At 40.8% G+C, this 26,409-nt stretch overlaps 1 protein-coding gene across 1 annotated transcript in view; it reads left to right on the plus strand.

Moving 5' to 3' along the window:
* Positions 1–26,409, plus strand: part of Sos2 (SOS Ras/Rho guanine nucleotide exchange factor 2) — a 104,930-nt gene that overhangs the window by 74,200 nt on the left and 4,321 nt on the right. The window contains 8 exon segments of the mRNA XM_040742999.1: positions 523–745; positions 3,550–3,669; positions 3,821–3,983; positions 8,126–8,243; positions 10,334–10,506; positions 20,861–20,977; positions 23,023–23,284; positions 24,417–24,458. Of these exon segments, the coding sequence (XP_040598933.1) occupies positions 523–745; positions 3,550–3,669; positions 3,821–3,983; positions 8,126–8,243; positions 10,334–10,506; positions 20,861–20,977; positions 23,023–23,284; positions 24,417–24,458 (1,218 nt within the window).

Below are 26,409 nucleotides of genomic sequence, written 5' to 3' on the forward strand. Positions count from 1 at the left end.
TGGATCCCCTGGAATTAGAATTACAGACTGTCATAGGTGCTTGGTACTGAACCTAAGCCCTCTGGAAGATCAGCTAGTACCCTTAATTAATGAACCATATCTGCAGCCCCTTGTGTCATTTTAAAAACAAGTCAACTACATGAAAACATTTGAAAGTTAAATTTGGATACTAGAAAAACATTTGAAGATATTAAGATATCACTTTGCTGGGTGTGGTGGCACATGTCTATAATATCAGCATAGGAAATGGAGGCCCAAAGATAGAGAGTTTGAGGCCTGTGTTTGTATTACATAGTGGGAATCAGTCTGAAAAAAGGTGTTGGGGGGGGAATCAGTTTTTATATGTAACAGTGGTATTGTGAATATTTTGGAGTTTTTAAAATTATCTACTTAAATGTGGACAAAGTGATAAAATGTCTTGTAGTTGTTGAAGCCAGGTGATAGTTAATCCTGCTGTTTGCAGTTGTGCTTGTCAAGTATGCGTGTCAAGTACAGGGCATTTCTGTCTGTCTTTTTCCCTAGGGAAAGCTATGAAGAAATGGGTGGAGTCCATTGCTAAGATCATCAAGAGGAAGAAGCAAGCTCAGGCAAATGGAATAAGCCATAATATTACCTTTGAAAGTCCGCCTCCACCAATTGAGTGGCATATAAGTAGACCGGGCCAGATTGAAACATTTGATCTTATGACCCTTCATCCAATAGAAATTGCACGTCAGTTAACACTTTTGGAATCTGATCTCTACAGGTAGAAAATACTCATTTCCTGCTTTATTTCAAGAATGTTGGATATACTTCTTACTTGTTTTCAGAATATTTTGCTAAGTATTCATGAATGTTTTAAGAATAGCTCTGAGCCAGTACAGTGAAAAGAGAGAACTGGCCCTCCAGGTTGTCCTCCGACCTCCACACACGTGCTTGTGACACACACACCCCTACTCCCCCACTCCCCCCACCCCCGTAAATAATGGTTAAAAAAACAACTTGTTCTTCTGAGTGATGTGTTTTTGTTTTAAGGCAGGCTCTTATGATGTAGTGATGAAGCCTAGGTTAGAGGCTAGGGACAAGAAGATGATGACTAACTCCACAGACTAGCAGCTGCTTCCAAGGCCTCCTGCCCCACTCCTGACGAATCCTAGATTGCTTTAGTAGAGATAGTGCAGTCAGTCAGCGTGGAAGTGAGGTTCTCGGCAGATGAATAGTATTAAGTGATGCGAGTCTTTCCTTTACTAACCAGACCCCGGTGACTACTGTAGACCATGTAGTAACTGCTCCCTGTTCAAAGATAGGCCCCTTACCAGGATTCCTTCACAGCCTTTCTGAACTCAGAAGCCCCTCTGGTAGCAGGCGTCTTTGATGGGATAAGCCTATCGTTCCAGCAGTCATGAGGTAGACAGACAGAAACATTATCAAGAGTACTAGGCAAGCTTTGGCATATGGCAAGTGTAGGGCCAGCCTGAGCTACATGAGACCTTGCCTGAAGAAAAAAGAGTAAACACAAAAAAGTACAAGTATCCTAGAGAAGTTATCCTCAAGAGGAGATTTTTTAAAAATAAATTTTATTTAAATTAGAAACAATCTTATTTTACATACCAATCCCAGTTCCCTCTTGTAATGGGTGGTTTGTTTGTGTGATATCTGCATCATGTTGCATGCCTGTTGCCTGAGGGTATTGGATCCTCTGAGACTGGAGTTACAGACACTTGTGAGCCACCATGTGGGTGCTGGGAATTGAACCCGGGTCCTCTGGAGAAAAAAAAAAGAGACAAAAAACAAACAAACAAAAAAGTCTTTTTAACTGATAGCTCATGTCTCCAGCCTGGCAGCCTTTTTTATTTTATTTATTTATTTATTTATTTATTTTTGCAATCACACTGGGAAAAGGCAAGGCTATGTAAACATTAGTGCTCTGGATACTGTAGGAGAGAAGCAGAGATAGACCATCTTCATTAGAATTGGTATCAGTGGTTTGCCTAACTGTGCCATTTAGAATCTGACCTGCAATGTGCCACCAAGAGTTTGTAAACTTCTGATTAAGAATATCATGCTATATTTTAAGTAATGCGGAATTCGGTTAATCTTCAAAATAGATGTGTGTTATGATTTGTGACAGGCAGGCATAAAGGAACTTGTTACTTGAGGCAGCAAAGCAAATAGTACTGAATAAAGTTCTCCCTCACGATTGAATATGAGATCAGTTTTAAAAATGAGGTGGATATCAGTTTTTAAAAGTATGTAGTTTTGTGTAGGCATGCTTGTGGCATGGAAATTTATTTCTTTTTCTGTGATTCTTTTTTGATAGAAGAAAGGTAACATACAGACATTGATACTATGGGTAAATGTCTAGTGAAATACAGTTCTTAGTAAGAAACGTTATTCTGAAAAAAGCCAGATATATTGGCGCATGCCTGCAGTCCCAACACTTGGAAGGTTGGAGGGAGAAAAAGCAAAAGTTCAAGGCTGTGTTCTGAATCAGAGAGAATCCAAGGCCATCTGGACTATATGAGTCCCTGTCTCAAGAAAGCAACACACACTCCAAAAACTGTTAGCAAGTACCCATTTGTCTTCAAGACTACTGAAACAAAAAGAAGTTTTTAAATATTGAAAACTAAAGGGCATTGACGGCAATGACATTGGCCAGTTTTTAAATTATGCAGTCCTGACTCATTAATGGTCTAATCTTCTCTTCTGATTTTAATAGTTATTTCAAGCATTCCAGAAATACAGATAAAAATGAGTGTTCATGAACAACAAAACATTACAGATAAGATTGAAATTCTTAAAATTCTCCCTAATTGTGCTGTTCTCTGTTCCTTCCAAGAAATTACTATTACCCAGGACTTGATGTTTATTCTTCTTGTTTATAAAATTAGGTGTCTGTGTGCATAGCCCTAAATGATGCATGGTATTATCTTACATATCTTAAAGCCTCATATATTTATGATACCACTCTGTACCGAGTTTTTTATTTAGATTGTTTCTGATATTTGTTCAAGTTGATGTCTAATTCAATTTACTTACTTTAGCCAGTCATAGAATGTGACTATTCTTTGGTTTCTCTAGTTTCTTGATACTGAGCTTTTCTAGATTGGGGTTTTTTGCTTTTGTAAATAATATGACACTGAGAATAATTGTAAGTACATTCCTACTATTGTGTACGTTTATCCTTGATCTATTCATAGAGACTGAATTGCTTAGTCAGTTAGTATGTGTCTTCAGTGCTGTAAGATATTACTAAGTTGTTTGTCAAATGGTTGGTGTACCATCTTTACCTCAGTACCAGCATTGGAGACTTCCTGCTTTCTACCTTAGCTTTTGGTGTTATCATCAGACTTCTGTTAGTTTGACAGGTATAAGATGAGATCTTATCATAGGTTTAAGGATTTTTCCCCTGAGTGATAAAGCGTTTTTTTCATGTTTATGCCTGATTGGGTTCGTTTCTATGTGACTTAACTTGCACATATATATCTCAGTTTATCTTGTGGAAGCATTTAGATAATCAACTACTAATCTTTTGTAGGGTGAGTTGTATTGACTGGTGATGTTTTACAGGAAAGTCCAACCTTCTGAACTTGTAGGGAGTGTCTGGACCAAAGAAGATAAAGAAATAAATTCTCCAAACTTATTAAAAATGATTCGCCATACAACAAACCTCACCCTCTGGTTTGAAAAGTAAGTTTTTATTTACTCTATCTTATTGTTCCTCAGTAGTAATAATTTAAGTCATACTTAAGCTAAAACCCTGACTTTATAAAGAGGTTTCTTGTTTTCCAAGTGAGGTGAAGAAGTTTTTCTAAGGCACAAATATTTTGTTGTTGGTTAGATGCATTGTGGAAGCAGAAAATTTTGAAGAGCGAGTGGCAGTGCTCAGTAGAATAATAGAAATTCTGCAAGTGTTTCAAGATTTGAATAATTTCAATGGCGTGTTGGAAATAGTCAGTGCGGTCAATTCGGTATCAGTGTACAGACTAGACCACACATTTGAGGTAAGTTTTAGCTTCAATATTTCATCTTTTGGGAGGGCAGATAAAATTAACATGAGATTCCTTCTACCTATTCTTAAGCAAAATTTTTTAAATCTGTCCTCTCCCTTACATATAGAGGTTATAGAGGTAGAATTATTAAAGTATGTATCAGCATATACTTACAAGTGTGGACTTTTTTCCAGTGGCACATTGGTAGTCTCATAAATGACAAAGAATTTTAAGAATATAGTCAGTATACAAATACTTCTTAGTTACTTTTAATGTATAGTCAAAAAAGAGATAACCCTTTCTGAAGTCTAAAATGTTATTTTAAATTACAGATTGTTTTATTCTCAATTGTGAAGTAATGTTTTATTTCTTTTAGAAAGTTTGGGAGATACAGAAGTATACAGATATTTTGTGTCTTTTAATTTGAAAATGAACACCAATCATATTGTATGTAGATATTTATGACATGCGTTTTATTTTTATATGTTGTTCTGTTTGTTAGTTTGTCTCTCAAAACAAGGGTTTTGTGGGGGGTTTAGTGGCTGCATAGTTTTCTGTTTTGTAGATGAATTATAATGTAGTCTGTCATTCTATTTGGGAATAACTAGGTTATCTCTGATTTTCATTTAGATGTGTAATTTATCATGGAGCAATCATCCATTTACTAGTGTCTCTGAAGCCCCATTTCTTTCTCTAGAATCAGTTTCTAGAGATGGAAGTTCCAGGTCATTTTCAGATTTTTGGTACTTTTGCTAAGGAGTTTGTTATCAAGAAATGATATGCGCCCTGGATATTACTATATTAAATTTTTACAGATTTCATAGGCCAAAAATAAAAGTTCTAATTTTTTATTGTACTTAAAAAAATAACTAGGGAGGTTACTATTACTAATGTATTTATTAGCCACTTCCACTTTTTTCTTTATGATTTCTCTAGGCATGCCCTCTCATTTTTCCTGTGGGTATTGTATTTTACTTTCTTATATAGACTTCTGAATCTGTTAAGGACATTAAAACATACTATCTATAGGCCCCTAGTTTCTGTATCAAGCAAAGTCTCTTCACTGTGGTTTCTTCCTTTGTTTTTGTGCCTACAAGGGTTTCTCCCAAGTGAGGTGAAGACAGTAGGATCTCAAGTCTCTTATGATGAGGCCTTCAGAAACATAGGTTCTTAGCATCACTCTGAAAGTCAGTCTAGCATCAGGTCTCTCTTTCCACCATGTGGGTCCTAGGAATCAAGCTCCGCTTAGAAGTCTTAGAAGCACACACTGAGCCATGGCGCTGGCCACTCAGACTATCATCTACTCTCTTTCCACTTTAGACTGAACAGTGTCTTAGGTGGGCTTCTAGACCATGGCAACTCTTACAAAGGAAAAACATTTAGTTAGAGTGGCTTGTTTACAGTTCTGAGGTTCAGTGCATTCTCATCACGGTGGGAAGCAAGGCTGCATGCAGGCAGGCGTGGTGCTGCAGCTGAGAGTCCTTACATCTTGATGCAACCGGAGGGGGGGGGCGGGCTGGAGAAATGGCTCAGAGGTTGAGAACACTGACTGTTCTTCTAGAGGACCTGAGTTCAATTCCCAGCAACCACATGGTGGCTCACAACCATCATATATAAGGAGATCCCACACCCTCCTCTGTCCTGTACATGCATAATAAATAAATAAATCTTAAAAACAAAAAGAGGCTCATGATAACATCTTGATCCAACAGCAACAGGAAGTGAACTGAGACACTGGGCAAAGCCTGTCTCCACTATGACACACTTCCTCCAACAAGGCCACACCTCCTAGCACTCCCTTTGGGGACCATTTTCTTTCAGACCACCACAAACAATCATGAATTTTATGCTTTTAATTTCCTTCCCCTATTTTTAATATTTGTATCTATATCATTTCATTTGACATTTTTCTTGATTTTTTTAAAAGTGGTGTGTGTGGGGTGCACATGTGTGCAAAAGCATATAGACCTGTGTACATATATTCCTCAGGACTGTATGTTGACAGAATCTCTCTCCCTAGAGCCCTGGGCTTGCCAGGGAGCCCAGGGACCTACCCATCTGCCTCTGCCTCCTCTGCACTGAGATTACAAGCAAGGGCCATGACACTGGCCTTTATGTGATGCTGGGTTCAGACTCGCCGTCATGCTTGCATAGGCTCAGATGTCACCTCCCACCCCAGCCCACCTGTGTTCTGTGATGTTCGGTTCAGCAGGACCCCAAGGCCCAGTCTAGTGCTTTGTCTTTCCTGACCCTCAAGGCCTAAAGCAGGAGAATTGGGAGGTCAAGGCAATCTTTCACTGTATAATGAAACCCATCTCAAACAAGACTAAAGAAAGATCTTTAATTTAGTTGGAAATTCATTTTGAATATGGGGTAAGGTGAGTTTTGATTTTATTTTTGTTCTATATGATCGCTCAGTTGCCCTCACACATTTATTCAAAGTTCATTTTTTCCCCTACATTGACCTATTTTGCCTGCTGTATCATAAACTGAATGTGCATACATTGGTTTGTTTCTGCTCCATCTATATTTTAACCTCTTTGATTTTTTTTCTGTGCTGCATGCCTAAAATATCATTACTTTAGAATCAACCTAAGTTTCACATTTTTAAAGATTTTGAAGTTTAACAGGAGTTGTGTTTAGATCTAAGTCACTGTGAAAGACGTGACAGTTTTATAGCAGTGAGCCCTCCGAACTATGACTGTGGTGTATCTCCATCTGTTCCCATTTAGTACTTTTTTGATTTCCTGACAGACACTGTTACTCTTTTTTTATCTATATCCATGTCTCTTTAACAATTTCCTTTTTTTGTGAAAAAATTTTATATCTGGAAATACAGTTGAATTTTGTTTGACTTTTTAATTTTTTTAATTTATTTAAATTAGAAACAAGCTTGCTTCACATGTCAATCCCAGGTCTCTCCCTTCCCCCCCTAAACCTGCCAACCCCCCATCCAATCTTGGCTCTCCAGGGGGGATCTCTACAGTCTGTCATTTCATCCTGGGCAGGGCCTATGCCTTCTCCCATGTGTTCAGGCTGAGAGAGCATCCCTCCATGTGGAATGGGCTCCCAAAGTTCGTTCAGACTCCAGGGATAAATACTGATCTAGTACCCGAGGCCCCACAGATTTCTGAGGCCTCCCCACTGGCACGCACGTTCAGGGGTCTGGATCAGTCCCATGCTGGCATCTCAGCCATCAGTCTGGGGTCCCTGAGCTCTCCCTTTTTCAGGTCAGCTGTTTCTGTGGATTTCACCCGCCCAGTCATGAACTCTTTGCTCAAATTACCCCTCCCTCTCTACAACTGGGTTCCAGGAGTTCAGTTCAGTGTGTAGCTGTGGGTGTCTGCCTCTGCTTCCAATCAGCTGTGTTAGCTTTTATATACAGCAAGATTGTTAAATTCTCCTATTAAAATTCCTATTAACGTATATGTTTGAGCTATTTTTCCTCAGAGATAGTTGAGTATGATGTCGGGGAGGTGGTAGTATTATTCCCTGGTCTCTTATTGTCCCTTGTTGGTGTAGGCAGGGGCTTGTGCAGAGTATTGACTAAGAGCTATTTATTAAACAGCGACATTTGTGTTCTTCTTAACATAAAGGAAATAGATACTTGGTTCTCAAGCATGAGGTTACTATGGGTTTGTATTTAGGTATATGTGCTTATACTCCTCATTGCATTGCAAATTATTTTATTTCCAGTAAGAAAAATGTAGTAATGAAACAAAAAAGAAATGCCTATGTTTACTTCATTCACTAGATTTTCTTCAAGTTTTCTTACCTTCCTACAGTTTTCTTATTGCTAAGCTTTGCCCTCAACCTAAAAAAACAATTTAGTCAAAGAGCATTTAGTCCTAAAGATCATAGTTCTTCTTTCTGACACTGCAATTTATGCCTGGGTGATTAAAATGTTAACAAATAAGGTCCATGAAGAATTTTTTATTCCTTAGTCTTCTAAATTGTCGTAGAAAGAACACATTCTTAGTTTTTATATTTATAGATTAAAAAACAGGATTACTCATTTTTAGCAATTTCCAAAGGAACAAGACTCTCAATTTTTAAAATCATTTTAAGTATTTGCAAAATTTCACAAATTCTAAAGTTCTATATTTTATGGATCCTTATATGATTGAATTATATTGAACTTCCATGTTTTAAAGGCATTGCAGGAAAGGAAGAGAAGAATTCTGGATGATGCTGTGGAATTAAGTCAGGACCACTTTAAGAAATACCTAGTGAAACTGAAGTCAATCAACCCACCATGTGTGCCTTTTTTTGGTAAGTTACTAAATATAAACTGTATTTTGAAGATGAATGTGTTGTAACCAAAAGGGACAGGGTTTTTCTAGATAGGCTGTCCTTATACATATGAATTTATTATTTGTCTGTACTGATAAGTAAAAGGCAAAAATCTCTGTTTCCTTCTCTGTATAATGAAGATCAAGATAATTACCTCCAGAAGTTGTCACAGTCTTATGAAGACTCTGATGAAGTGCAGCTATTATTTTTATTTTTCTGTATCACATTTGCAGTGCTTCAGTGTTTGTTTTTAATTATTATAAAGTCTCAGAATTATACCATTACTATTATATTGGGCAGAGCTTTAGAATGTGAGCTTTTCTTAAGTATGAGTATGTGGAGCCACAAATACACATCCTGAGAAAAGCATCATTGCACAGGTTTTGTGTAAATATCAAGTACACTTACACACACCTAAGTGGTGCCAGCCAGTCATTTATTATGACCGCTTTGGAGTTGTTTCCTTTGTTGTTGTTTGTTTTGGATGGAGTCTAGCTTATATTGCCCAGGTTGGCTTCAAATTCCTGGGCTCAAACAGTTCTGCCTCTCCCAACATGCCATGCCTTTAATATGGCCTTGAGATACAGTAAATGTGAGACAAATGAGACTGGTCCAGTGTAGCACAGAACACTGTTTTCCTTATAGGTAAAACTACACTTTAACTGATAAAACTCTAGCATAATAATGTGTGTGCAAGTAACATACCCATTTGTTATGATTACGAAATATTATCCACCTGACAGTTATATTGCCATATGTTCATATGAAGGGTCAGCAGCAGTCAGTTGTTTATACCAAAGTCACCAGAAACACCCGAGTCATGCACTGTCCTATAGAATTACAACTGCAACAATTCCTTCGGCTGCTTTTTATTTTATTTTTTATTTGTGTGTGTGTGTGTGTGTGAAACTGGTCATTAAATATATACTATACCCCAGCTCCTTTTTGTAATCTCATGGTACCACTGTTGTATATATTATCTGTGGTTTAAGCATAATTATATGTCATGTGACTGACTTCACTATTGTAACTGGATGATTTATTTAAGTCAAAAGTTTTAACTGAAGCACTGTTGATTGAAGTTAAGAGGGGAAATTGTGGTGAAGGGCTGTCAGTTACCTCGTAAAATATTTAGCAGTCTCCTGTTGTTTAACAGCTAGTGGTAGTACCCCAGACTTGTAATTACAGAATGTTTAAACATATTCCCAACTCTCCCTGAAGGTCAAAATTGCCTTTATCAAAGAACCACTGATTTAAATGGATCAGTGATTATGCATAAAAAGGGATTAGAACCTTTTTCACTGTCTAAGTGATGGGCTACAAGAAGCAGTTTGTCTACTCTTCTTAAACAAAATTGCTTACTTTGTTAATAGTCACTTAAAGATCATTGGCATTAATTTGTTTTTCTCTTTTTGGTTTTTTGAAACAGGGTTTCTCTGTGACTTTGGAGGCTGTCCTGGAACTAGCTCTTGTAGACCAGGCTGATCTCAAACTCAGAGAGATCCACCTGCCTCTGCCTCCCGAGTGCTGGGATTAAAGGTGTGTGCCACCACCGCCCAGCGCCATTAAATATTTTTAAATCAACTATTAAAATATTTGTTCCGACTGAGGGTTGTTTTTTTTTTTTTTTTTTTTTTTTTGGTTTTTCGAGACAGGGTTTCTCTGTGGCTTTGGAGGCTGTCCTGGAACTAGCTCTTGTAGACCAGGTTGGCCTCAAACTCACAGAGATCCACCTGCCTCTGCCTCCCGAGTGCTGGGATTAAAGGCGTGTGCCACCAATACCCGGCTTAGACTGAGTTTTAACCCGTGGGGTTTGGATATGTTTAGTTTGCCATTTCCTAGAATAATAGCCTTTGATTTTAGTGAAACATAGTCTTCATTTTCTTTTTATTTAAACTTTGTGTTACAAATTAATAACAACCCTGGGCCTGGGAGTTTTGCCTTTTGGCCTCTTCAGAAGTGACTGCTGGGTTCTGCAGTGTCTTTCTGCTCTCCCAGACCAGGCATCTTACCCAATGATTGATTAAACGAGACTAGTCTTAAAATAACTTGACGTGCTTTTTAACTAGGAATATATTTAACGAATATTCTGAAGACTGAAGAAGGGAACAATGATTTTCTAAAGAAGAAAGGGAAAGATTTGATCAATTTCAGTAAGAGGAGGAAAGTAGCTGAAATTACTGGAGAAATTCAGCAGTATCAGAACCAGCCATACTGCTTACGGACCGAACCAGAAATGAGGGTAAGTATTTCTTTGTCTTTGAGAGAGATGGCGGTAAGTCCTATGTAATTGCTAAGAAATGTCACAGTGATGCAGTGTTCTCTTTTGCTTTTGGAAGTAAGTTAACTTTCAGCTAGCAATGTAAATATAGGTGTCTACACTGCCAGCACTCACTACTGTCAAGTAAAGGTGTCTACACTGTTAGCACTCACTAATGTCAAGTAGAGGTAATATACACTGTCAGCCCTCACTACTGTCAAGTAAAGGTGTCTACATGTTAGCACTCACTAATGTCAAGTAGAGGTAATATACACTGTCAGCACTCACTACAGTCAAGTAGAGGTGTCTATACTGTCAGCACTCACTAATGTTAAGTAGAGGTGTCTACACTGTCAGCACTCACTAATGTTAAGTAGAGGTGTCTACACTGTCAGGACTCCTCATTAATATCAAGTACTTTCTCCTGGGAGTGTTGCTTCTTTGTGCATCAGTTCAAGCATCTCTTCTAGAAAGTGACAAAGAGAATGGAACACCCATACAATAGAATAAAACCCCACTGCTGCTGAGTGATAGCCAGTCTAGATATTCCACATATGTCAATACAACATTGAATGATTCGTCCCTTCATAAGATCACTGTGAAGTTTTGGAGAATAGTAGGTATATATGCATCACAGATTTTTTTTAACATTCTGTCATTTAGTGTTCCATTTTGAGTAATAATATTTAATGTTGGTTATACAATACCACAAAACATGGAATTAATTCTAAATGAGAGTAAATTATAATGCCATCTTCATGTAGAGTTTTATGGTATTGTTCTTGCTTGAGGTTGAGAGCTTATTGTAACTATCAGTCCCTAGTCACATTGTAACTGTCAGTCCCTAGTCACGCTGTAACTGTCAGTCACTAGTCACATTGTAACTATCAGTCACTAGTCATATTGTAACTGTCAGTCCCTAGTCACATTGTAACTGTCAGTCCCTAGTCACATTGTAACTGTCAGTCCCTAGTCACATTGTAACTGTCAGTCCCTAGTCACATTGTAACTGTCAGTCCCTAGTCACATTGTAACTGTCAGTCACTAGTCACATTGTAACTGTCAGTCCCTAGTCACATTGTAACTGTCAGTCCCTAGTCACTCTGTAACTATCAGTCACTCCTCACATGCAGACAACTAAAAATACAGAGCTTCTTTAAAGCCCAGATTAGAGTCTGCAATGCATTTCCCATAGAAGTAATGTCATACTCTGTCCCGCGCTACCGTCTCGCCAGCAAGAACGACGCAGAACACTCGGATCCTTCTGCAGTAAAGCTTTAATGCATCTTGAGAGATAGATGATCAGCTTCTTAGAGGGAGACCCCAAGCTAAGAAACCCAGCCCCTTATATAAGCCTAGGAGCTCCGAGTGAGACGTGTAGAGCCGGGATTGGTGGTTTGCACATCACCCCAGATGACGCCACGGGAGAGGCACAGCTTAAACGGTTAACTCCAACTGACAGCAGATGTCAGCGCCATCTTCTAACGGTTAACTCCAACTGACAGCAGATGTCAGCGCCATCTTCTAACGGCAATAGCGATAGCGAGGGCGGCTCCTCACATCTCCCCTATTCATTTATTTTTGAAGCAATAGGACACCCACAACTTTGGAGTGGAGATAGAGGTCAAATCCCCATGTGCAAATTCGAACATGTACAAAGCTCCTCTCCAGGGTCTTATCCCCAGAGAGAGCCCTGACCAGTCCGATGTCGTTTTTCTGGGGGAAGGAGATCATGACATAGAACCTTCATGCAAGATGACTTATCTCCCAGGAGAAAGTCGTTATACCGCAGACCTCTCCTGTGCAGTGCTTAGCCTTGCAACTCCTTGGGCTGCTGAAGCCTACCCACTCTATCCCGTGCAATGAGACTAGCCTCGTGGGGTGCAAGAGCTGGGAGGCCAGCGACCTATTGCTTTAACATGGTTAACCAAATGTCAGGGGAGGCTCCGTGTTCTAAGGCAGCAAGTGCTTGTGCCACCACCACTTTGTCTCTTTTGTTTGGGCTCTGAGCTTACACACCATCCAAAGCATCAACACTATTCCACAGCAGAGAACTAGGCTAAATGATCCTACCCCCACCCATTCCTTAAAATAAGAAAATGCAGATGAAATCCAGGAGGAGAGGCCTTCCATCAGAGAAAGATCCAGATGCGTCGAATTCACTTGCAGGATCGCCATTCTCAACTCACGGAGTGTCTGCTCAAACTCAAAAGTCCAATTCTGTAATAAATGTTGAGACAGAGCTTGTGACAGGTTAGCTGCTCTTGTAAAATTCTCATATTGTACTGAAGTGACACAAAGGCCAGGCAACTTTTGTTCACATCCCAATTGGGCCATCTGCCACAATATATCCAATTGTTCCTGAACCAAATTAATCTGTTGGTTTACCAACATCAGGCCTCCTTGTATCTGAGAATTGGCAGTGGCCTGTTTATCTAGGACCATGGTCACAGTGGCCTATAGTTCATTAATGGTTTGAGTTGTCTGCACAGTGGCAGAAAGTGCAAGGGCCGAGGCGGTAACCGAAGCAGTAACCGCGGCGGTGGCTATCAGGCCCACAATAATAGCAGAGATCCCAAAAATCTCGCTTTTCCCTAAACAAACTCAAACTACTTGGCACCTCAACAGGAACTGGAACAAATCAAGGCATGCGCATTACCAAAGCAAAAGGGTGCTTAATAGCATCCCAGCATAATACATAAAAACAATTCTAAGCAGAGAAATTTATTTCTTTCTGATTCTTACCTAAGGTATCATTACTCACAACCCAAATAAAGGGCAGCTGAATAATTAGTTCTCTTAAAAGGGGTATACTTAACATTGGAGGAGGACCAATCAGATGATCCATAGCTCTGTCCCTCACTCAGACTGTTGCCTAATGCCCCTTTCCAATCAAAAGTAATCTGTCCCTTCTCACTATCATAGGAGAAAGATCAGTACAGCTTCCATTAATTCAAAAGGATTAGCATTAGATCTTTCTGGATCCATATGAATAAAATTATCCTTTAATGAAGAAATCACAGTAAAGCACAAGCTTCCTACTAATGACAAGGTTCTCTCATCCTGAAAACTCTGTATCTGAGGATCTAAAGGCAAAAAGGCAAGCCCCAACTCTCTATTAGTTGTGAAAAATCTAGGGAACACCTGGGCATTCTGCATCACTGGCATCGGTAGGGGGAAGGTAGACATGATGGCCCACCGTAACTCTCCCATCATACTAGGAACCATCATCCCGAGTAGGAGAGTCTTCATCACCCACTTGGCCTCCATCCTTCTTATTCTGGAGTTGTGAAGGAGCTCTTCGAGTGAGTCTTTCAGGGATCCACAGGGGGTTTTCTTCCTCCTGTGGAAAAACACACACAGCTCCCCTGGATCTTATAAGAATAGGATCCGGGCCTTTCCAGAGATCAGTCAAGACATCTTTCCATTTTACCATTTCTTTTGGCCTATCAGGCTCTAAACTGTGGCGATCGGCCGCAGTGTGGCCTTGGGCATCAGAGTTCAAGAAATTAAGGGTAAAAAGTGCCATGGATACAGCAACTCTTGGTACCGAGGGTAGAACATCCTCAATACTCCCCTTTTGTTTAATCAGATATGATTTGAGTGTACGATGGGCACGTTCCACAATGCCCTGTCCTTGAGGGTTATAAGGTAGGCCAGTTAGATGGGTAACATCCATTTGCCGACAAAACTGTCGGAATTTTTGAGAGGTATATGCTGGTCCATTGTCTGTTTTTAAAATTCTGGGTTTTCCTCAAGCACTCCAGGCCTCAAGGCAATGTTGAATCACATATGAGGCCTTTTCCCCTGTTAGGGGCGTGGCGAACATTACGCCAGAACAGGTGTCAACAGAAACATGAACATATTGAAGCCTTCCAAAAGAGGGAATATGAGTAACATCCATCTGCCACATCTGCAATGGTCTAATGCCACGTGGGTTTATTCCCATGTGGGGAGTAGGTAAGAATTCGCAGCAATTCTGGCATTGAGTAACAATTTCCCTAGCCTCTTTCCTGGATAGAGCAAAACGACGGCGCAAGGTCTCAGCCGTCACATGAAAGCGCTTATGGAATTCTTTTGCTGCTTGTGCATGGGTAGACAAGGCAGCGGCCACCAGCTTTGTAGCCTTGTCCGCTAAGTCATTCCCTAAGGACATGGGACCTGGGAGTCCAGAATGTGCTCGGACATGGGTAATGAAAACAGGAAATCTCCTATTTAACAAGGCAGCTTGTATCTTTTGAAAGATGTTAGCAACTCTGCTGGAGGATCTTATTATTCCAGCTATCTCAAGGAGATTAACTGCATTAACCACATAAGAGGAATCTGATACAATATTGAGGGGTCCTGGAAAAGCCTCAAGAACCTCCAGTACTATCAGACATTCTACAACTTGAGGTGAAGTTTCATTATATTGTTTAGATATAACCCTATCCTTGACCACATAAGCTCCCATACCAGTTTTTGATCCATCAGTGTACACCACAGTCCCATCTGGGAGTGGGTCTTTAGCTGTCACTTGTGGAAACACTATAGCCTGGTTTAGGGCAAACTGTAAAATTGGATGCTTTGGAAAATGATTATCAATTTGTCCTGAAAAGGAAGTAACTAAAACTGCCCAATCACTAGATGTGGCTGCCAAGGTCTGAACTTGTGCAGCAGTATAAGGCACAATCAAGGAATCAGGATCCCTGCCAAAATGTGTAACAGCTGCTTTTATTCCGCGAAGCGCGAGCTGTGCAACAGCATCAGGGTACCAGTCAATAATCTTAGCAGGGGAAGCATTTGGATGAATCCAAAGTAATGGTCCATGTTGCCACAGGACTGCAGTTGGCAATTGAGCTGTCTTAAAAACACACAGATTAAAAGGTAGTGACTCCTCAATACGTTGTAATTGTGCTTCCTGTAAGGCCTCTTCCACCATCTGTAAGGCTCGGTGGGCGGCAGGGGTAAATTTTCTGGGTGAGGAGATATGAGGCTCACCCTCCAGGAGATCGAAGAGGGGTTTTAGATCAGCAGATGGAATTTTTAAAAAGGGCCTCAACCAATTTATATCTCCCAGAAGTTTCTGAAAATCATTTAATGTTTGTAAGTGGTCTTTGCGAATTTCTATTTTCTGAGGAACTATATTTTTGGGAGTAATCATTGAGCCCAAAAAGAGGCCTGTATCTGCAATTTGAACCTTTTCTGAGGCAATCTCTAATCCCCACTGTTTTAATTCAGCCACCAGCATGGGGAAAGCCTTTTGTAAAACATCTAACTCTTTGTGACAAATAAGAATATCGTCCATATAATGGATAACGATTAAAGATGTAAATTGCTTCCTAATTGGCTCCAAAGCCTCCTGCACATACAGCTGACATATTGTTGGGCTATTGGCCATGCCTTGCGGCAGTACCTTCCACTGAAATCTCTTGTCTGGTTCCATATGATTAAGAGAAGGGATAGTGAAGGCAAACCTTGGTCTATCCCGTGGGTAAAGTGGAATAGAGAAGAAACAATCCTTAATATCTATAATAATAAGCTTCCAATCTTGAGGAAGTGCAGAAAGCAAAGGAAGGCCTCTTTGAACAGGGCCAAAAAGATGCATCTGATTGTTAATGGCCCGCAGGTCATGGAGTAATCTCCACTTCCCAGATTTCTTCTTAATAACAAAAATTGGTGTATTCCATGGGGAGGTAGAAGGCTCTAGATGCCCCAGCCGTTCCTGTTCTTGCACTAATCTTGTGACAGCCTCTAATTTTTCAGAGGATAGAGGCCATTGAGAGACCCATAACGGCTCCTCTGTTTTCCATGGTATGGGTCGTGAAGCCTCAACGGCCCCTAAATAAAACCCAGTCCTTTTCTACCCCGATTTCCGTGTTGCGTAATGGGTTTTATTCTGCCTTGTTCTTGCCTACCCAAGCCTCTACCGTTTGTATACCCCATCTTTGCCATAATGGCTGATGCCTGGGGGGAGTATTCATTAGTTAGGGTCATGCCCATGGCTTGTAACACATCCCGTCCCCATAAATTTACAGGGAGTGGCAACACATAGGGGGTAAAACATCCCTGTTTGCCCTCAGCATTCCGCCAGGTTAAGGCTGAGGCACTGATGGCAGGAGAGGACTGGTATCCAAGACCTTGTAGAGAATGAGATGAAACAACAGTGGGCCAAGACTTCGGCCACCAATGGAGTGAAATAATGCTTTTGTCTGCTCCCGTATCCATTATCCCTTCAAATTCTTTTCCATTAATTAACAATTTTATTGTAGGTCTCTCATTTAGGGGTATAGCCAGATAGGCTGAATCACTTCCAGAAGATCCCATAGCCCTTTTTTGTAAAGTGTAGGTTTCTCCATCCCCGAGGGAGGGCAGCAACACCAGTTGTGCAATTCTATCTCCCTGCTTTATAGAAAATACACCCCGAGGGCTAGAACAGAGAACTTGAATCTCCTCTTTATGATACGGGTCAACAATTCCAGGATATATAATGAGTCCCTGTAAAGTTAAGGAGCCACGGCCCAGAATAAGCCCAATGGTGGCAGGGGGCAAAGGTCCAGGGGAATGGACTGGGACCGGTTGAACATTCATTTGGGGCATGAGTAAGAAGTCGGAGGCGGCACGCAAGTCCATTCCGGGGGTTCCTCGGAAGCCTCTACTTCCTCTTGATTGCTTTTCTGAAATTGGTTCCCATATTTCTGAGGGCCCTGGGACCATGGGCCCCGTGACCCGTTTTTTGATTGGGGTACCTTGGGTTCTTCAATAGGGGGCAGAAGCCTCCCTTTACATCCCGGACTGACCTGCATTCGCTAGCCCTATGATAACCTTTACCACAACGATGGCAAAGCTTCGATTCTCTTGTTCTTTCAGGGGCTTGACAATCTTTCTTAAGGTGCCCCATTCTCCCACAATTAAAACAAGCTTTTCGACTAGATAAATCTCTATACCTGTGCGTTTGTAAAATGGCGGCAGCTAGTCCTGCATTGGTTAGGGGTCCCCCCAGCTCCCTGCACACTCTGAGCCAATCTTGTAAACCTTTGCTTTTGCGAGGGGCGATAGCCGCCGACATTCCTGGGTTGCTTGTTCATAGACAAGTTGCTCAATCAGGGGCATAGCTTGTTCTGAATCACCAAAGATGCGACTGGCGGCCTCTGTCATTCTGGCCACAAAGTCTGAAAATGGCTCTTGGGGTCCTTGGACAATCTTTGTAAGGTGTCCACTGGACTCTCCTTTTTGTGAGGGCCTTCCATGCTTTAATAGCGGCGGCCGACACCTGACCATAGACACCCCAGATGTAGTTGGTTTGATTAAGGGCATGTTGACCCTGACCTGTCAGCATTTCAAATGTCCACTGCCTCTGATTCTCATCTTCAGCCGTGGCATTAACTCTAGCTTGTGCCTGGGCTGCATCATACCAGAGAGCCTTCCATTCCATGTATTGTCCCATGTTGGGAAGCACTGCTTTCACTGTCGTCTGCCAGTCAGTGGGAGTCATGGCAAAATTAGCAAGCCTTTCCACCTGTAATGTGGTAAAGTTAGCATTGACCCCATAATTACGAACGGATTCGGCCAATTCTTTGATTTGATTGTAATCTACAGGGGTATGTACTCTTCCGCCTTCCGCATTCTCGAATACTGGAAAAGCTACTTGTATTTTTCTCCGTTCCTCTAAAGGTAAAAAGGAGTCAGTACCAGTATTCAGCCGAAGCTCATACTGCGGAGGCGCTGAGGGGCGTGAGCCCGCCGGATTTATAGGTGGTGGCCTCACATTCATTTTTGTTTTCAGTGGCCGGTGTCTATCAGGGTGATATCTTTCTTCCTCATACCGTGCCACCTCCTCCTCTAGACCACCTTCTTCGCTAGAATACAGAGTGTCAGAATCAGAATTATCTAGCTCCAAGGCTTCTAGCTCTACTGTAGGGTATAGACTAGATTCTGGCTTTTTCTTTTTCTTAGATTTGTTAGGGGGTGAATGATCACTCCCTTCTTTCTCTCCCCTTTCTTAACTTCTTGGGGAGGGCCTTTTTTCTTAGACATGTCTTTCCTTTTGCGAGCTCCCATTCTCTCACTCCGTTCAGTTTCTGACATGCTATCCTGAACTTCCTCTAAGGTTCCCTGACTTTCTATTATAGCAGGGTGACAGGCCTCATCCTCCAAGCAGTTTTTAACTAGCTTCCAAATGGCTTTGGTACCTAAGTGGAGATCTCCTTCTGCATGCTTCCTGTCTAGTTCTTTACCTAGCTTGTTCCATGAGGCCACAGTGAGGGACCCGGAACAAGCATACCATGGTGCCACTCTATCTACCTCCTTCACAAAATTTTGAAGTGTTCGTGGTGCAATTTTAAGATCTCTTTGTTTTAGCACAGTCTGTAGGGCAGTAACCACTGACTGTGACAACCCCATCGCGCTAGCGGCTTATCTAAAAAACGGCGCTCAACTCCGTTACCAGACTGACAGCACCAGACTGACAGCACCAGACTGACAGCACCAGACTGACAGCACCGTTCTGTCAGCACCGTTCTGTCAGCACCAGCCACGATGAAGGAGAAGGACAAACAGGACTAGCACCAAAGCCTCCACTGACCCGTCCCACGGTGATGACAAACTAAGGCCAAAGTCGAGAAAGGGGGTGTTCAGGATAAAGCATACCTCTCTGAACTTACGTCCCTGCAGTTCTGAATCCGCCCCGTCTTCCGAGGGGTCTCCCGCGGCGCCGGCGATGTTGAAGAGTTCCCGGGTTTCGGCACCAGATGTCCCGCGCTACCGTCTCGCCAGCAAGAACGACGCAGAACACTCGGATCCTTCTGCAGTAAAGCTTTAATGCATCTTGAGAGATAGATGATCAGCTTCTTAGAGGGAGACCCCAAGCTAAGAAACCCAGCCCCTTATATAAGCCTAGGAGCTCCGAGTGAGACGTGTAGAGCCGGGATTGGTGGTTTGCACATCACCCCAGATGACGCCACGGGAGAGGCACAGCTTAAACGGTTAACTCCAACTGACAGCAGATGTCAGCGCCATCTTCTAACGGTTAACTCCAACTGACAGCAGATGTCAGCGCCATCTTCTAACAGCAATAGCGATAGCGAGGGCGGCTCCTCACAATACTCTAGTTGAGTATATCTCCTCCTGCCTCAGCCTCCCAAGTGCTGGGATCACAGGCATGTGCCACTATGCCAGCACTTGGGAGGCTGAGGCAGGAGGATCTCTGTGAGCTCGAGGCTAACCTGGTCTACAAAGCTACACAGAGAAACCCTGTCTTGGAAAACCAAAAGAATAAAAATAAATAAATAAATAAATGGTAAAAAGACAGCTAGGCATGGTGGAAAAAAAATAAGTTAAGCTAAATCCGTAATTAGATTCCAATGCTTTTTAAAAAAGAAAGCATGAGAAATGTGTTGAAAAATTTGTACACAAAGAGTTTAGAATTATTAGCATAACTATGAATTAGAAAATAACTGTTTGAATGACTGAATGGAGATTAGTGAGATCAGTCCTAGAACATTTATTAGATGATTAATGTATTCACACATGATAAGGGCCATTAGACACTCTGTACTGAACTAGAAACAGTGATGTTTCTGGTTAGAGGAAGAACTCTTTCTTTTCCCTTTTTAGTTTTCTTTCCCATTATAGCTACATCCCAAGCCCAAGTGTAACTAACTCAAATATTTTCATTATTTTATAGTTTAAAAGCTGAGATGCAGAGCTAGAGAGATGACTCAGCATTGAAGAGCATGTTCTGTATACTCAGGACCAAGGAGCTCCAGGGGCTCCACAGACACCTGCACTCATATGTGCACACAGACATTGTTTGTTGGCATTTTACTAAGTCACTTCACTTTTCTGCTTAAAACCTTAGATTTAAGCTTAGAATATATATTTGAAGTAAATATTTTTGTATAAATACATTGTTTTGGTTACTTACAAGGTAGCACAGAAAAGTTTAAAACTATAATTATCTTTAAAATTACTTTTAAATGTACTTTAATCCAGTTGCCGTCACACTTTTTCCTGCTTATCCACATCCTGTGGTTTTCAGTCATAATCTCCATTGTAAACTCTTTTGGTAGATGAATGGTGATAACTTTGTTATCATAGTGAGAATGAATATAGTTGTTAAGAGACAAGTGATACTAATGACTGAGCTGAGAATCCGTGCATAATAATTAACTACATGGCTAGGATATAACTTCCTCAGAAATTGTACAGTCTTGGTCATAAATAGAGAGTAGAATAAGCAATCTTTATGAACATCTCAAATGCTGTGATTTCTTAATTTGTTTTAGTGATGTTAATAGGATCTTATTTTAGTAAGACCAAAGTTATATACATGTATTATTTATGTGTTTAATTCTAGAGATTTTTCGAAAACCTTAGCCCCATGGGAATTTTATCTGAAAAAGAGTTTACAGATTATTTGTTCAACAAATCGCTAGAAATAGAACCCCGAAACTGCAAACAACCACCTCGATTTGTAAGTTCACTATAATTATGGGAATTTTTTCTATTAAAAAATAATATTTTCAGTGTTTAACAACCTGTTCTCTTAAAATTGTTATGTAAATCAATTGCTGTTTTGTTGTTTTACTTTACAGTGCTATTCTATTTCTAAAATAGAATACAAGGTGGGGATGGAACTCAGAGACGAGTGTTTGCCCAGCATTCATGAGATCCTTTTGATAGAAACTGCTTTTCTAAAAGTAGTACTGCATATAGAAACTAGGTCCACGTGAATGCAAAGTATCCTTCATTTTAGTACCATTATTTATCTGTCCATTTTTTTAACCCCCTGATTTAAGAGGAAAATTATGTGAGGCCTACAAGCAAGTAGCTGGATGGAACAAATAAAAATACCAGGGAAAGTGACTCGCGGTGCTGGTGCATGCCTTTAACTGCAGTACTCGAGAGGCAGAGTCAGGCGGATCTCTGTGAGTTCCAGGACAGCCAGGGCTACACAGAGAAACCCTGTTCAAAAAAAAGAAAAGAAAGGAAGGGAGGAAGGAAAGAAAGAAAGGCCAGCCAGGGAAGGAATAAACAAAAGCATCCCGTACGTCTAGCATGACTATGGCTCCTGCCATCAGGGTTCAGTGGTTACACTGGAGATTTGCAGTGGCAACAGCGAGAGTGGAAATCCAATCCTAAGTAGCCAAAAGTGAAACAAGGTGTGGAAAGAAAAACAATCAGAAGAGTGGTTCTCAAACTTCCTGATGCTGGCGACCATAAATTGCTTGTGTTGCTGCTTCATAGCTCTAATATGCTACTTTTATGAATCATAATGTAAATATCTGTGTTTTCTGATGGTCTTAGGAGACCCCTGTAAAAAGGTTGTTTGACTCTCCTAAGATGTCGAAACCCACAGGTTGAAAACACCTGCTGTAAAACCTCGTTGATTCCCTTAGTGTAAGAAGAGCCAGGTATCCTCAGCCGTGTGCATAGAGCCTCTTTGATTTATTGAGTACCCAGAAGGTTCTCAGAAAAACTAAGTGACAGAGCTCTGGGAGGGTGATGCCTCTGTCCTCTGGGGATGCTGGCATCAGCCAGGGGCTCAGGGGCTGTCTTGGGCTCTTTAGACATTGACTGTCCTGTTGCAGTTTGCAATACCTGTAGTCTCCACAGGCACCTGTACACATGCACACATGCACACATGCACGCAAGCATGCATACATGCATGAAGCACAAACACAATTAAATAAAATAATATAATAAAAATGAATATGCTAAAAAAAATGAGGCTCAGCAGGGTAAAATAGCCTTTTTAGGGCCACATGGCTAGGTAGTTGACTCAATTTTTCTGACTCAGAACTTTGTTTTTTTCATTAGATTACCACTGTCAGGGTTCTAAAATCAAGCAATTAGAGTAGGAACAATGACAGTACCTTTTACTGAAGTTGTTAAAATGCTGGTGTAGGGATGGTTTATTAGCTTAAGGTCAGAAGAAACAATTATCTTCCTTTAAAAAATGAAGCACAGTGGAGGGCCAGGGTTAGCACCACTGTTTGCTGCTGCAGAGGACCAGACGACAGCTCACAACCACCTACAGCTCCAGTTCCGCAGGGCCTGTGCCTTACTCTGGCCTCCATAGGCACCAGGAATGTGCGTGTTACACATGCATACATGCAGGCAAAACACCTATTCGCATAAATAAAACTTAAAAACTGAGGTACATATACATATTATGTCACATAAATTTTGTTTCCTGTAAATGTTTGTGAAATTAACATACAGGTGATGTGAAAGAGAAATTTAGGGTCAAGTATTTAGGAGCAAAAAAGTTGTTTACACAATAATTTTCATGAATTTTATTGCTAAAATTATGTTTAAAAAGATTTATTATGGAGCCCAGGATAAACAATCTAGTCAAATTGGAGATTACTATAAAAATGCCACAGATTGCACTTGAAGATGGTGATTTTATCAAACCCTTCAAAGAGTATACTTAAAAAAATACAATAGCTGTCAGTTATAAACAAATTGCATACACATTAGTGCTATTTAACTATACCTACTTACTTCTCCTAGCCTAGGAAATCAACTTTTTCCTTAAAATCTCCTGGAATAAGGCCTAACACAGGCCGACATGGCTCTACCTCAGGCACATTGCGAGGTCACCCGACACCTTTGGAAAGAGAACCGTATAAGATAAGCTTTAGCAGGATCGCTGAGACTGAGCTTGAGTCGACAGTGTCCGCACCCACCTCTCCAAACACACCGTCCACTCCCCCTGTGTCTGCTTCTTCAGACCACAGCGTGTTTCTAGATGTGGATCTCAATAGTTCCTGTGGTGAGTAGATACATAAACCTCTTGGTGAGAAGAGGAATTCTTGCCAATTGGGGAGCTGTAGAACCCTCGGTACTCATGTGTGCTGGTCAGTTTTAATTGTTAACTTGACATAATCTAGAGTCACCTGGGAAATCTTACTGAGGGGAGTGTCTAGGTCAGGTTGACCTGTGAGCAGGTCTGTGGGGAACTGTGTTTATGACATGAGTTGAGAAGGGCAGACCTGACCACTGTGAGGCATCATTCCTTAAGCAGGAGATTCAGAATTACACACAGTGGATGTAAGCCATCTTGGCATATACCTTTGATCTAGTGCTCAGGAGGCAGAGGCAGGTGGATCTCTAAGTTCAAGACCAGCCTGGTCTACATAACAAGTTTCAAGTCTGCCATGGTTGCATGGGATATACTGTCTCTTAGAAAGCAGTGAATGTGACTGAACATGAGCATACAAATACTCATTGCTCTCTGTTCCTGGATAGGAACTGTAGCGGGGAACTGTAGGCTCAAATAAGCTCTTTCTCCTCGGACTTGCTATTGTCAAGATATTTAGCACAACAACAGCAAACAAGACTAAGATGCTCTGTTGGTATGGAGAGTGGCATCCAAGTATGGAATGCTCTTAATACAAGGAGCAAAGCATCACTTATGCAGTGTGTGTGTTCTAATTTGTTCATGAAGATTTTTTATTACTTTTTGGAGTAATGATAATAAAACAAGAACATAAATTCCATAAAAGAAATTAAAAGGGATTATGATAGAGAAGAATTTACTTAGTCTACAAAAGGAAAAACATCCTAGGCACATTGTGTATTAAGTTCAAATGTACAAACTAGCATGCAGAAGATGGTGATGGAATTTTCTGTTTATTTGAATAGTGCATTTTACTTTTGCAGGGGAGTGATGGTTTTAAGACAGGGTCTCTCTACAGAGCCCTAGCTGTTCTCAATATGTAAATAAAGCTGGCTTCATATTCACTCTGTAGACCAGGCTAGCCTCATACTCACAGAGATCCACCTACTTCTGTCTCCCAAGTTCTGGGATCAAAGGCGTGAGCTAGTGCATTTTGAAGTGAAACTATCTAAAGAGATCACGCACGTTAGCTTTCTGTTGAGATGAGTGTTTCTCTTTCTAACAGGCAGCAATACCATCTTTGCTCCGGTCCTCTTGCCACAGTCAAGTAAGTAAGCTATGTTGGTTGCAGTGAAATGATTGTGAAGATCATAATCTGGCTGACTGAAGGTGTGCTTACACATTTAAAGAATAAATGAAACAAATGTTTTTCTTTCATCATTCCCTCTGCCCCCCCACACCACTCCCAGACTCCACAGATGCTAGGCAACTACAATACTGAGCTGCATCCCCAGACCAAAAGAAAAATTTTAAATGATCTGAATTACTTACAACTTTGTGCTGTTAAATTTTAATTTTTGTTTTAGAGACTGAACTTTTCCAAACTAAGTCTTCAGACTTCTTAGGGATCAAATTAAGTAACTACAGAGAACACCCAGAATGTGTCTTACCTGAGATGTAGAGTAAGGCCATCTCAGTTGCCTGGCTTCTTACCACTTCCAATTGGTTTCCCCAGAGAAGACACATGTCAGTTCTTCATGTCTGTAGGGTACCTATCTGCATTCAACCAACCACAGTCTGAAACGGTGTTAGCCAACAGGAGCTGCACCTGAACTTGAACATACAGAGGCCTTTGTGCCATTGGCATCATTCCCTAAACAATAATTTAATTAAGGGTTACATTGTGGTGAGTAAGGTAAGTAACATCTAGTGATAATTTAAAGTCATAGTCTCCATACATACACTCTGCCATTTTATTTAAGAGACTAAAGCATCAGTGTATGCTTATATCCACTAATGCCATCGAACCAGTTGCCAGATACCAAGGGACAACTGTACTAAATAGTTACCAGTTTCCCTAATTAGCCTTTCTTTGATTATTTATTCTTCGTATCTTATTTACTTAAAGCATTAAGTAAAAAACTATTCTATTCCTATTTCATAATCTATTATGTAAACATGAATCCCCCTTTTTAAAAAAATCTGTGTAGTAATGTATGGGTGCATGTTTGTGTGGGTACTTTCGTATGTGAACAAGTTTGACTGCATTCATGTAGAGGTCAGAGGTCAACCTCAGATGTCATTCTTTGGGCAGGATCTCTCACTGGCTTGGAGCTCACTGATTAGATTGAACTTACTGGCCCTTGAACTCCAGGGTTCCACCTGTTTCTGCCTCCCCAGTTCTGGGATTACACTGCATGCTACTATGCCAAGCTCCCTCCTTCTTTCATCTCTTTCTTCCCCTCCTTTCTTTATCTTTTGTGGGGGAGTAGAGGGAGAAAAGCAGTATTAAAGATTTATTTGTAGGTATATTGATGTGTCTGTCCACTTTGACATGTATTGAGATCAAGTTCTCATGCGTGTGCAGCAAGCACACTATCGGCTGAGCATCTCCAATGTTGTTAACTTCCTGTATGCATTTGTTTAACAAATCACCCAAATAGGATCACAACTTTGGGAATAATTCTCTCCATCTGGAAGAACTCTGCATGTAGAATAGTGAAATGTATGTGATTTAGACATCAGCAAGAGTCCCTATGGGAGAAGAAGAGTACATGTAGTCCCTTAAGTGTTTTGTTTCATGTATTTGTTCCATATATTTTTGAATGTTTATCAAAATGACATATGAAAAGAATGTTAGAAGCAAATAGTGCCACCAGGCACTTAAAATGACCTTAGCAACAGTTCCCTGCCTCTTGTCCTCCTGCTTCTTGTTCTTGGATAGCACGTTCATGTTCCTAAATGATGTTTCTATGTTGTTCTCCCTTCTGGATTGTTCTTTTAGACAGTTAGGCTATGAGAGCGGCACATTCTTCCTTGTCTGTGTCATATGTGGATCTCCGCTAAGTCGTGTGTAGTAAGCTTGATTGCACTGCTTTGTAGTGCACCTGTTTCCTGCTAAGAATTGACTCGTTCCCACTTTGTGCTGTGCTCAAACAGCTGTCGCTTCCGCCCTCCCATGTCCTTTCAGAGCAGTTTTCCACGAAGCCAGGCCACATAGGAAACTTATCTGAGTTTTTACAATTCTTTTCTCTTTAACCTGAAAATGTGTTTCCTGG

The sequence above is a fragment of the Mesocricetus auratus genome, unplaced genomic scaffold (genome assembly GCF_017639785.1).
Source record: "Mesocricetus auratus isolate SY011 unplaced genomic scaffold, BCM_Maur_2.0 Super-Scaffold_15014, whole genome shotgun sequence".
In the NCBI taxonomy this organism is placed as follows: Eukaryota; Metazoa; Chordata; class Mammalia; order Rodentia; family Cricetidae; genus Mesocricetus; species Mesocricetus auratus.